Source organism: Ascaphus truei, chromosome 7, assembly GCF_040206685.1.
Source record: "Ascaphus truei isolate aAscTru1 chromosome 7, aAscTru1.hap1, whole genome shotgun sequence".
NCBI classification, from domain to species: Eukaryota; Metazoa; Chordata; class Amphibia; order Anura; family Ascaphidae; genus Ascaphus; species Ascaphus truei.
Window position 1 is genome coordinate 7,990,834 of NC_134489.1, and position 12,914 is coordinate 8,003,747.

General features: G+C 49.9%; 1 protein-coding gene across 1 annotated transcript in view; it reads left to right on the forward strand.

The window, feature by feature from the left end:
• The first annotated feature begins 393 nt into the window (after positions 1 to 393).
• LOC142498677 (cytochrome P450 2G1-like) overlaps positions 394 to 12,914 on the forward strand; it is an 89,081-nt gene continuing 76,560 nt past the window's right edge. Inside the window, exon 1 of the mRNA XM_075606940.1 lies at positions 394 to 625. Within this exon, the coding sequence (XP_075463055.1) occupies positions 446 to 625 (180 nt within the window). The 5' untranslated portion in view covers positions 394 to 445. The remainder of the gene's footprint in view (positions 626 to 12,914) is intronic.

A 12,914-nucleotide genomic window follows, 5' to 3' on the forward strand; every position in this document is an offset into this window, starting at 1 on the left:
AATGTTTGCTTTAATCCTAAAACATTAACCCAAATCCAATATAATTTGGCTGCTAAAGCTCTTTCACTTAGGTCAGGATTCATCAATCTGCCAGATAAGTAAATAGCAGTTACCACCAGACTGAGGTGAGAGTTGAATTATGAAACTATACTGCAGGCTTTGGGTCTTTTTACATTGTTATAGTAAGTCATGTTGTGTGAACTGTCCTATAATGTACTTTAGATTAATGTGTAATGTGAGCCTTGTTTATCTCCCAATCATGATCTGAACTTCCCTCAACCTTTTGTCTCTTTGGCAATTGGTTAGAACTGTAAATTGTGCCAAACAGCTCAAGTGAACTTTGGATACTTTAATGATAATTTTTGGACATTAGCCACTAATACCTATATATACAGTATGCCACACACCACAGACAGAAGAGCTGGATACTTTAACTCAAGAGAACATGGATATAACGGGGCTCGGGACCGTTGTTCTGGCGGTGGTGATATCATGTATGCTAATCTATTCAACATGGAGTACAATGTATAGGAAGCGCAATCTCCCCCCAGGTCCAACTCCCCTACCTGTGATTGGAAACTTGCTGCAGATCAAAAGAGGGAGGTTGGTGAAGTCGCTGATGGATGTAAGTCATTTACCTACATATTTCCAGTACTGATTTCAATTTTAATCTAAACAACGCTAAAACGAGGAGGATAATGTTACCTTTGATTTTATATGAAAGGGTCCCATGTTTGTGGATATGAATCCTTTCTTGCAGAGGGGGGTGGGAAGAAATTCTATGGAGACATATGATTTTTATCAAGGGGGATCCCATGAAAGTCTATGGGGACAAATCCTTCTTATAGAGGGGAATATCAGGAAGGTCCTTGGGACAAATCATTTCTTGTTGAAGGGGATCCTATGAAAGTAAAATCACTTCTAGATAAGTAGGATAACCAAGAATATACATATACAATCTTGGTTGTCTCACTTGTCTAGAAGTTATTTTACTTTATGTGATTGTCTCATGTGCTGTGCCGGTATTCTATCTCTAGGGATCCTCACAGACTTTAACTATTTACCCTTTATCGCGCACCACACCTGCCTCTGCTGAGGCTTTTTATTCAATGTGCTGCCATTCTCTCTCACTCTTTCTCCATTTTTTTTTTTTTTTAGTCCTTTGTATTTTAGGGAAATAAGAGGCAAATAAAGGTACAATTAAGAAGTATAAGGCAGTTATAAATATTATACTGTAATATATATAGAACGGGAAGGAAAATCTAAGGATCTAAAACCTAAAACTGTAAAAGGTGCTGTGAGATTAAAATACAATGTGAGCATTTCTATAAAATAACATATAACACAGAAATCTGCTTATTATTGAAATAATGTTTTACGCTTTATACAGATGTAACAAGATTTACTGTCTCTGGAGCCACGGTTTGGGAAATAAAAGTTGTGGCTCTTGAGGCATTGTCTGCTGAGGTCTCGCTATGGGGGTCCATGCCTCCAGATCAGATCCCCCCACCGTGCTAATCCTCCTGCTCCAGGGCAACCAGGGTCGCGTGACCGCAGCTTATTCCGATGATGGAAACATTAAGCTTTGCTACTGTACATCTGTATGTAAAATAAGTGGATTGGGGTTCTGCAAACCGTACATTAGAAAGTGGCACATAAGATAAAATGGGTCAATTTTTACCATTTATATATTTCTTTTCTGTCGACCTCAATTGAAATAGTAACTAATGATCCATTTCATAGAGAAATTAATGGTCAATATCCACACAAATGGGTGCTAAACTTTAGTATGCCTTTAGTCTCATGGGAGTAAAGGGGTGCTAGATCTTAGTACCATTTTGTGAATCTGGGCCATTGTGAGGGAGCATTGACCAGCAGATCGTGTGTGTTTGTCTGATGTGAGAAAATGGGCACACTGTACATTTGGTGGCAGATGTTCCACTAGAATATTTTAAAAAGAAATTAAAAAAAATGTGAAAATATATATAACAGTCATTTTCACCAAGTGTGTTGTGGCACCCGGTGGCACTAGCATAATCCAGAGATGGTGCCTCCCTATATTGTAGCGCAATTTACATGTTAGAAGGCTACAAAAAAATATAACTCCCCTCTAACCGGAAAAATACTACATCTAAGTTTATAATTTCTTTAAATAAAGAACATTGTCTTTACAAGTATTATTTAGCAAAGCTATTACAGAGAACGCTATGGCAAAGAAGGAATAAAGGTGTCACCTATATTGTGAAAATAAGGCAGGAGACAATGGTGTTTGCTAAATCTAGTGCTGTTTGACAAGTCTGCATTTGTAGACTCTGAAAATAAGATGTTCTGATAACCACTATCCAATATTTACTGCTGGCTGAAAGTACCAGCTTCTCTCTTTCACTTGCAGTATATGTACTTGTAGCCCCGGTAAGAAATAGGGGCTATATATCTTTCTCCTACTGGTGTAAGTCTTGCTAAGGGCAGGCCGCCAGAAGTTATCATGGGTTTCCCCCGCTACAAACCCTGCCGTGATTGGTGGAGGTAGGCACCTGACTCTGTGGCTGATGCAAGAGACACAGGGGAGGGCCTGCTGACAACATGATGGGCAGGGCTGTCTCTATTTAGTGGGCTGCTCCTGTGAGTCTGGAGGAGTTAGTTCAGTGCTGGAGAGAGGGGAGTGCTGAAGCAGAGTCTGAGCTTGGAGCATGCCAGTGAGAGGAGAGACTCAGCCACCTTGAGTAGAGCTGATAGCACAATAGTGCAGTGGACCAATGCCCCTCACCCTGCAGAGGGTGAGGGGAGAGTCAGCCTCACCCTGAGGACCTATAACTTGGGGTGGAAGGTGTGGGGTATTGAAGCTCCAGACAGCCCATCCTGAGGATGTATTTCTGGAGGGAAGGAGAAGGAAGAAAAGCCTGTACCCTGCTGCTGTTGCTGTGTGCTGTTGCAGTGTGCTGTGCTGTGTGCTGCTGATGCTGTTGGACAATAAAGACCAGTACTGATTTTATACAAAGACTGTGTGAGATTGAAATCTCTCGCCCTGGGACCATGGCTTCTCTGGGAGGGTTTCACCTTATTCATTAAGGCTCGCTAGAGATGGAGTCGTTGCACCACCGTTGCTAAGAAGATGGAGGCATATACCCCAGAAGCCTGCCCCTGTTATCCCCTATACCATCGCGGGAGACTCAGGCCCTCCTGTTCCTCACAGGTACGCACCACCCACATACACATAACCAGCCCTCACTACACCCTAGAGGTCCAGTCTGCGACCAGGGGGGGGAACATGGGTTACATTTGGAGGCGCTGCTGAGATCCAGAACAGGACAGGCTTTCAGCGAAGCAGAGCTGGAAGAGTAAAGTGCACCTTCCATGCAAGTGCTGGAGAGAGTAGGGCATGTATGCATATCAGGGGTAGTCAGTGGAGTGTGGATTTCTGCACAGTTCACCCTGGGTGCCCTAAGAGGGTGTTGTAAGATGGGTGTGGAGCTATAGCTGTCCTAGTCCCTTGAGGCAGATAGTGTGAGGCTACTGGGGGGGTTAGCCTGTTAACTTGTCAAGGGACCATGGACCAGGGCCCGCACTATGAGTGGCCAAAAGTAGGAGACGCCCGTACCTTAGGGAGATGCCCGGGTACACTAGCCAGCCCCCACATAAAACACACCACAGAGTACTTGCAGGAACCGTCAGCAAGTGTGGTGTACAGAGAAAGAGTTCTGCCTAGCCTGGGGTATGCCACATCATATCAGTGGGTAAAACTGTCAGAAAGAGCATGCAGTGAGCAGAGTTAGAGCAGTCAGTGTCTAGGAACGAGCTATGCACTAGACACTGAAAATAGTACACATATACATTTGGAGGGCTTATCAAAGATGGCGGCCGTCACTACATGTGCTCCGCGGAGCATGAAAGAGTTAAAAATGGCGACCGCAGCGCGATCCACGGCCCAGCAGTTAGCAGCCGAACTAAAATGGCGACTCCCACCAATCCTGGATCGCGCATGTGAAGCGTGCAAAGAGACTGTCAGAGAAATATGGCGGGAGATGTGCAGGGGTTTGGCGCCAAACCCAGATCCCCTGCAAAAGGAGTGGAGCGGCGTGAAAGCAGAAAGCCCACCCACCTGTGCTGTGACTGGCCGACAGACAAGGCCATGTCACACTGAGAGAAGGAGTGCCCCTCCTCTTGTTTCCACCAGAGGGAGGGGGCACAAGGAGAGCCAATCAGGAGCATCCTCCCCAGCGAAGGGAGGGACAGGAAGTGAGAGCGAGGATCTTCACTTCCATCTGGCTTTCGAAGAGCAATTAGCTGAACCATTGAACTGTTCAACCCCTGTGTGCAATATGTCAGAACTAAGCACAACAATCTTCCAACTCCCAGGAGGCTTCCTGGTGGTGGAGATCGAGGGGCGAGAGTATCTCCGGTATCTGTGCATACACTGCAGGACACCCGGACCGGCACCAGCACCAAAGCACGATGCCCTCAATGTGGCATGTACTGGCTATGGCCTAACGAACCATGGCCCATGCTAAAGACACCTCGGGGTGCCTCTCCGGGAACACTAACGGAGGTGGCAGAGACAGCAGACGAGGCTGCCCTAGTTCCCTACACCACTACTGAGGTGGGAACCAAGGCCCAACCGACTACCAAGCTGAGAAAAACTCCAGCAGAGAAGAGCGTGACCGCAGTGGAGGTACCGGAGCGGGCCAATTTCGTACCACTACCCACTGGCGGGGCCGCAAAAGACCCAGGTGACTCCCTAGCGGAGGATCCGATCAGGTCGTCTTCGGAGGAAGAAGATGGCGTTTCATCGGTGGCGATGCACCTACTGGCGAACCACCCCAGCTGAAAGAAACATGGCGGTCCACTTACCGGAGAGAGGGAGCAGACGAGTCTGGACACCTCCCGACGGCGAGCGCTGGTGCGGCCTGAGGCCCGTAAAAGTCCCACGGCCGTGGTGACTCCCAGTGCGGCGGCGATGGGATCCGAGACGGCTCCGGAGGAACCAGAGGTCATCAGCTGGCAGCGGAGTGATAAGGAGACCCAACCACCCCCTTACTCTCGCCAAGCGAAGAAGGATCCTGCAGAGGGCGAGAAGTAGAGGCTTGCGGCCTACTTACCCGTCCGCGGACCGGATGATCCACCACCGCCCCTTCCGGTCCTCGACGCACTTCCGGTGCGTGACTACGGAGCGGATAGTGATTCCGCGGGCGGCCATGATGACGTCACTTCAGGGTCCGACTGGGAAAGAGGCCTGGAAACATTGTTCTCCCCGCGGAGAGCAGCTATGGCAGCTGCAAATGGCCACCCTAAGAAGCCAAGGCCCTTCCCGAGGAACACGAAGCCCGACTGAGAGGGCAAGCAAGAAAGTGCCCAGCTGTCGCGGCATTACCTGCTTGCTGGACATTGATACGGACATTGCCCCGGCCCCAGCCCCTAGTGCCATTGCCCCGGCCAAGTCACGAGTCATGACACCGGGACCTAGCGGGGATAAGTTAAGTAAGAACCCCTAGTATTCCAAAGATTTGAGGGATTGGGAATTAAGTGACGAGGGGTTGGATGGGGAAGTACCATATGCCAATGTAATACGTGTGCCTAACCCTATATAATTTTCTCCGGTGTCTATAGGAAGGATCCGAGGGTCCCACACTATACTGCGGAGGCAGGGCCTGTAAGCAAAGTGGTCTCTAAAATGAATCCCACCATCTACATCAATGCCAAAGGTAGACGCAGTTGCTTGCACTCTACAGAGGCAGTCACGTCCGGTGTATCATCCCAAGCTGAGTCAGAGACAGGTACTGCTGCGGCAGGCTTTATTCTAACAAATCACCGGTTTGTACATGGCAGGTTCCTGGAATGCGACACTGTTCACCTGGAGCATGCCGCGTTCCAAGCCAGGGGTCATGCCCGGCTGACGCGCGGCTGATGTGTTAATTTATAATGGTTCAGGATTTAATAGGCTGCAATGCTTCGCGTGTCCGCCAGATGGCATAAAATCATGAATTGTAATGCAGTATATATATATACAGTATATATATATATATATATATATATACTGTATAACAACAACCCCTATAAACCCTAACATACAGTACTGTACACATACAGTACTGTATATGCACATCAATGATACTATGGGCCGGTGGGGGCGAGATGTGTTTGCAGCAGAGAGAGATCCGCTGCTCTCTCTGCGCAAACATCGGCACATTAAAAATTATTTAAAATACATTTTTATTCATAGTGTAGATGTGCAGGGGGCTCCGGAGCTGAACCGCGTTGGTTTCAGGTCGGGGGACCCCCTGCTTCCCGAGATACAGCACCCTTTATGAGGTGCCGGTATCCCTCTGCGTTTAAAGGTCCCGATCACGTGACCGCGGCCTGTAAACAAAGCAGAGGGATACCGGCACCCCCTAAAGGGGTCTGTATCTCGGGGAGCAGGGGGTCCCCGGACCTAAAACCACAGCGGTTCTGCTCCGGAGATCCTCTACACATGTACAGTATAAATAAAAAACATATATAAATAAACACTCGTTCCTTACCTTAGCGGCTATGTGCTACGGTAACGATGCAGCATTTGTGTATTTTTAATAATATTGTACAGTGAGCAGGGGATTCCCTGAGCCAAAAATTAATGCTCAGGGGACCCCCTGCTCCTGCACAATATTATTAAAAATACAGAAATGCTGCTTCATTACCATAGCGGAGAGCCGCTAAGGCAATGAAGGGGTTAACCCACCGTGCCCGCTTTATTGTTTGTAGCGGGGATGGGTGAAGGAGGTATTTGGCCCTTGGTATGAGTTTAGGGCTTGCGGGGGGGTTGCGGGTGCACTTAACCCCTTCACGACCGTAGCATTAATACCGCTACGGTCATGAAGGGGTTAACCCCTCCCGCTACCCCCCCGCAAGCCCTAAACAACCACCGTTGGGGCTAATACCCCCTTCACCCACCCCCGCTACCCACAATAAAAAAAACTCACACACAGCAGCCGCCCAAAAAATAAATAAATCTAAATAAATAAATAAATAAATGAATATAAATAAATACATTTTAAATACATTTTTATTTATAGTGTAGATGTGCAGGGGGTCTCCGGAGCTGAACCGCGTTGGTTTCAGATCGGGGGACCCCCTGCTCCCCGAGATACAGCCCCCTTTATGGGGTGGCGGTATCCCTCTGCATTTAAAGGTCCCGATCACGTGACGGCGGCCTGTAAACCAAGCGTGGGAACTCCATCCCTACTCTGATTCGCTACCGTACAATATGACAGGTTTTCATTGACGTCACATCCTTTCTCCCCCAAGCCTCTATCACATTGTATACTAGAGCCAATCAGAGTAGGGGTAGAGTTCCCACGCTCTAATTGGCTACCGTACCATGTGTGGACGGCCATGTGTCTTTTAATGACGTCATCTTAAAGGCAATTGAAGCAAAGCCATTCTGATTGGCTTTGATTTCATTGCCTTTAAGTGACGTCATCATTTTTATTTTTGTCGGCCAAAACACATGGATTTCACGGCCCAATCAGGACCGTGGGAACCATGACGAAAAATGTGACGTTATAGGCCTTTAAAAGCTTATGTCGTCTCATTTTGAAGCCAGACGCCGCGGAGGAAGGACCTCCGGAGAAGAAAGAAGACCAGGGCATGGCCGCAGACGGGGAGAAGACCCCGCCCCGCCCGGAAGGAGATAGAAGAAAGAAGAATACAGATGAAGATGGATTACAAATAGAAGACCCGTGGATTGATTTGGATTTTTAGTTTAATGTTTATTTTTTTATAGTTTATTATTTTATGGGTTCCTGTGCCTGGTGGATTGGTTCGTGAGTAAGCTGCGCAACGGGAATCGGTGGGGGCAAGTAATGGTAAGTGAACTAAAGAAATGTATTTTATTTAACTTGTTAATTTTTTCAAAAGGTTTTTTAACATGTGTTTTTTTTTTTTTGTGGTATATCATTTCTTGCCACTGTATGTATGTATGTATATATGTCTAGAGAGATATATACATACAGAGTAAGAAATGATGTTGTTTTAAAAGCTTGATTTGATGTGTTTTAAATTAATTTGTCTATGCTGCTATGCTTTATTGTGAGTTTAAAGTATTTTAAAATTAGATAGATGTAATCCTTGGTATTGTATTGTGTGTTTGAGGGAGGTCAGGGATAGCCTTGGTTTTAAAGGTTGTATTTTGGTCGGTACTTATATTTTTTCACAGGCTAAATTGTTCTGCTCCAGGCGTGAATTAGTTAATTGTTTCATTGTTCGGGATGGAGTGTGAATTGTTTAGGGATGTAAATAATGATTGCTAATTGATTTTTGTTTACTTGATTGATTCATTTGCAGAATGTATATGGTGCATAGATTTTATGCATCATTTATACAATGTAAATGCAATTTATTGATTGGAATGTGAGGTGTTTCGTTGGCTTTTCCTTGGTTTGTGATGAATTAGATTGTGAGATCAGTTAGGATTATTAAAGGAAATTCATTGTAATGTAGTATGTCTGTATGGAGAAGTGTTCTGTTGTAGGACAGTATGGTTTTGATAACCCTTCTACATTTATTTGTATATTGGTTTATCATGTGTGTGTATATACTGTATATATATATATATATATATATATATATATATATATATATATATATATATATACACAGTGCTTGACAAATCACCCAAAAATCTACTCGCCGAACCAAAAAATCTACTCGCCACCTAATCCCGCCCCCAACCCCGCCCCTAGTCCCGCCCCCAACCCCGCCCCCGCTTTAAAAAAAATACATAAATTGAATAAATTCCCGAATAAGAACATTCGTTTTTGACATAAGTTTATTTATTGTATTACATTATACTACAATTAGTCCTTGTTACGTGTGTGTGTGTATGTGTGTGTGTGTGTGTGTATGTGTGTGTGTGTGTATGTGTGTGTGAGATTGAGTGTATGTGTGTATAAATGTCGGATCTAGAAAAAAAAGCCAGAAATGAATGACTAGTTTCCTGCACCCCTTAACCAGTGTCTGGATGCCCCCGCTTCACAATATTTAAAGCAGCAATCCCGCCTGGGATCTTACCTGATCCGCAGTCCCTCAATGTCCAGGTACCCTAATTCCCGCAATGTTTTACATTGGAGGGGATGTGTTTCCTACCTGTCTTCTGGGTTAGGGGGGGTTCCAATGTCTCCCGTGTGAAGCTTGAGTCAGATCTGGAAGAAAGCAGAATATAGGTTATTTCGGTGTAGTATAGGGCAGTTAAGATACACAGGGTAAATAAGATATCCAGATCCAGAGTGTGAGGCAGAGCGTCAGAGAGACAGAGAGGGGAGAGAGACAGAGAGGGGAGAGAGACAGAGAGGGGAGAGAGACAGAGAGGGGAGAGAGACAGAGAGGGGAGAGAGGCAGAGAGGGGAGAGAGGCAGAGAGGGGAGAGAGGCAGAGAGGGGAGAGAGGCAGAGAGGGGAGAGAGGCAGAGAGGGGAGAGAGGCAGAGAGGGGAGAGAGGCAGAGAGGGGAGAGAGGCAGAGAGGGGAGAGAGGCAGAGAGGGGAGAGAGGCAGAGAGGGGAGAGAGGCAGAGAGAGGCAGAGAGGGGACAGAGGCAGAGAGGGGACAGAGGCAGAGAGGGGAGAGAGGCAGAGAGGGGACAGAGGCAGAGAGGGGACAGAGGCAGAGAGGGTACAGAGGCAGAGAGGGGACAGAGGCAGAGAGGGGACAGAGGCAGAGAGGGGACAGAGGCAGAGAGGGGACAGAGGCAGAGAGGGGACAGAGGCAGAGAGGGGACAGAGGCAGAGAGGGGACAGAGGCAGAGAGGGGACAGAGGCAGAGAGGGGACAGAGGCAGAGAGGGGACAGAGACAGAGAGGGGACAGAGACAGAGAGGGGACAGACAGAGAGGGGACAGACAGAGAGGGGAAAGACAGAGAGGGGAAAGACAGAGAGGGGAAAGACAGAGAGGGGAAAGACAGAGAGGGGAAAGACAGAGAAGGGGGAGAGAGACAGAGAGGGGGGAGAGAGAGAGACAGAGAGGGGGGAGAGAGAGAGACAGAGAGAGAGACAGAGAGGGGGGAGAGAGAGACAGAGAGGGGAGAGAGAGAGACAGAGAGGAGAGAGAGACAGAGAGGGGAGAGAGAGACAGAGGGGAGAGAGAGAGACAGAGAGGGGGTGGAGAGACAGAGAGGGGGGAGAGAGAGAGACAGAGAGGGGGGAGAGAGAGAGACAGAGAGGGGGGAGAGAGAGAGACAGAGAGGGGGGAGAGAGAGACAGAGAGGGGAGAGAGAGAGACAGAGAGGGGAGAGAGAGAGACAGAGGGGGAGAGAGAGACAGAGGGGAGAGAGAGAGAGACAGAGAGGGGGTGGAGAGACAGAGAGGGGGTGGAGAGAGAGAGGGGTGGAGAGAGAGAGGGGTGGAGAGAGAGAGGGGGGAGAGAGACAGAGAGGGGGGAGAGAGACAGGGGGGAGAGAGAGAGGGGGGAGAGACGGGGGTAACTGACTGACGGGGGGGAGGCAACTGACTGACTGGGGGGGGGGGGTAACTGACTGACTGGGGGGGTGGGATGACTGACTGGGTGACTTTGACTGACTGGGTGACTGACTGGGTGGGGGGTGGACTGACTGGGTGGGGGGAAGACTGACTGGGTGGGGGGGATGACTGACTGGGTGGGGGGTGGACTGCCTGGGTGGGGGGAAGACTGACTGGGTGAGGGGAAGACTGACTGGGTGGGGGGGATGACTGACTGGGTGGGGGGGATGACTGACTGGGTGGGGGGGAAGACTGACTGGGTGGGGGGGAAGACTGACTGGGTGGGGGGGTGGGATGACTGACTGGGTGGGGGGTGGGATGACTGACTTGGTGACTGGGTGGGGGGGTGGGATGACTGACTTGGTGACTGGGTGGGGGGGTGGGATGACTGACTTGGTGACTGGGTGGGGGGGTGGGATGACTGACTTGGTGACTGGGTGGGGGGGTGGGATGACTGACTTGGTGACTGGGTGGGGGGGTGGGATGACTGACTTGGTGACTGGGTGGGGGGGTGGGATGACTGACTTGGTGACTGGGTGGGGGGGTGGGATGACTGACTTGGTGACTGGGTGGGGGGGTGGGATGACTGACAGGGTGACTTTTGACTGACTGGGGGAGTGGGGTGACTGACTGGGTGGGGGGGTGAGGTGACTTACTGGGTGACTGGGTGGGGGGGTGACTGACTGAGTGGGGGGTGACTGACTGAGTGGGGGGGTGACTGACTGAGTGGGGGGGGTGGGGGAGTGACTGACTGAGTGGGGGGGTGACTGACTGAGTGGGGGGGTGACTGACTGACTGACTGGGGGGGTGACTGACTGGGGGGGTGGGGGGGTGACTGACTGGGGGGTTACCTCTGGTGTCCTGCACACACACATTCTCTCTCATACCCATACACACACACACACACAAATACTCCATCTCTCTCGCCCACACACACACACACACACACACACACACACACACACACACACACACACACACACACACACACACACACACACACACACACACACACACACACACACACACACACAATCTCTCTCTCCCACACACACACACAATCTCTCTCTCCCATACACACATATTCACACACACACACACACACACACTCACACACACACACTCTCAATCTCTCTCTCATACCCATACACACACACGGGAAGGGACGTGCACCGGAGGGGAGAAACACCCCGCTACTTCCTCCCGCCCCGCGCGAGCAACGGGAGCACCGAGGGGAGAGAATCACCGGAAACTGCAACATCTGCAGACCCGCAACACAGGAGAGGGAGGGGCGAAGAAACACCCCGGCCACTACGTGACCCGCGCGGGCAGGGGGAACAACGGAGGGGGGGCGAGAAACACCCCGGCCACTACGTGACTCGCGCTGGTAGCGGGAACACCGGAGGGGGGGGGGGGGGGCGAGAAACACCCCGGCCACTACGTGACTCGCGCTGGTAGCGGGAACACCGGAGGGGGGGGGGGGGGGGGCGAGAAACACCCCGGCCACTACGTGACCCGCGCGGGCAGCGGGAACACCGGAGGGGGGGGGGCGAGAAACACCCCGGCCACTACGTGACTCGCGCTGGTAGCGGGAACACCGGAGGGGGGGGGGGGGGCGAGAAACACCCCGGCCACTACGTGACCCGCGCGGGCAGGGGGAACAACGGAGGGGGGGCGAGAAACACCCCGGCCACTACGTGACCCGCGCGGGCAGCGGGAACACCGGAGGGGGGGGGGGGGGGCGAGAAACACCCCGGACAGTACGTGACCCGCGCGGGCAGCGGGAACACCGGAGGGGGGAGGGGCGAGAAACACCCCGGACAGTACAGTATGTGACCCGCGCGGACCGGAGGGGGGGGAGGGAAAACCCCCGGCTTTTACAGTATGTTCCGACCCGTGCGGGCAGCGGGAGCACCGGAGAGAGGGGGAAGGATGTACAGTATCAGTGTCTATAGTATATAAATATTTAAAGTGCATTAAATTCCCCCCACCTGAAGAATCTGTCCAAACTCCTCCATGACCGGATCAGTAAATTGTAAATTATAGGAGCTGACACAATTATACAGGAGGATATGAGGAGGAGGAGGAGCAGCAGACACACACGCACTCAACCCCCTCCCCCCCATTACTTACCAGTGCAGAAAGGGCGGTTTGAAGTCCTGGCAACTCCATCCCACGTCACAGCCAATCAACTACGAATTTTTTTTTTTTTACGAACGGGATTTTTTTTTTGCAGAGCAGGGGAAAGGTTACTGGCCACGAGCCAATATCCGATCGCAGCTGGCGAGTTGGCGACCGGGTTTGTCGAGCACTGTATATATATATATAACACAACAAAAGAAAAAATTGGCGCCAACCTGACACTATATATAACCTCTATAAAAATAAAAATAAAAAATAAAATATAAAAACCTATGCTATGCACAGTGGAAT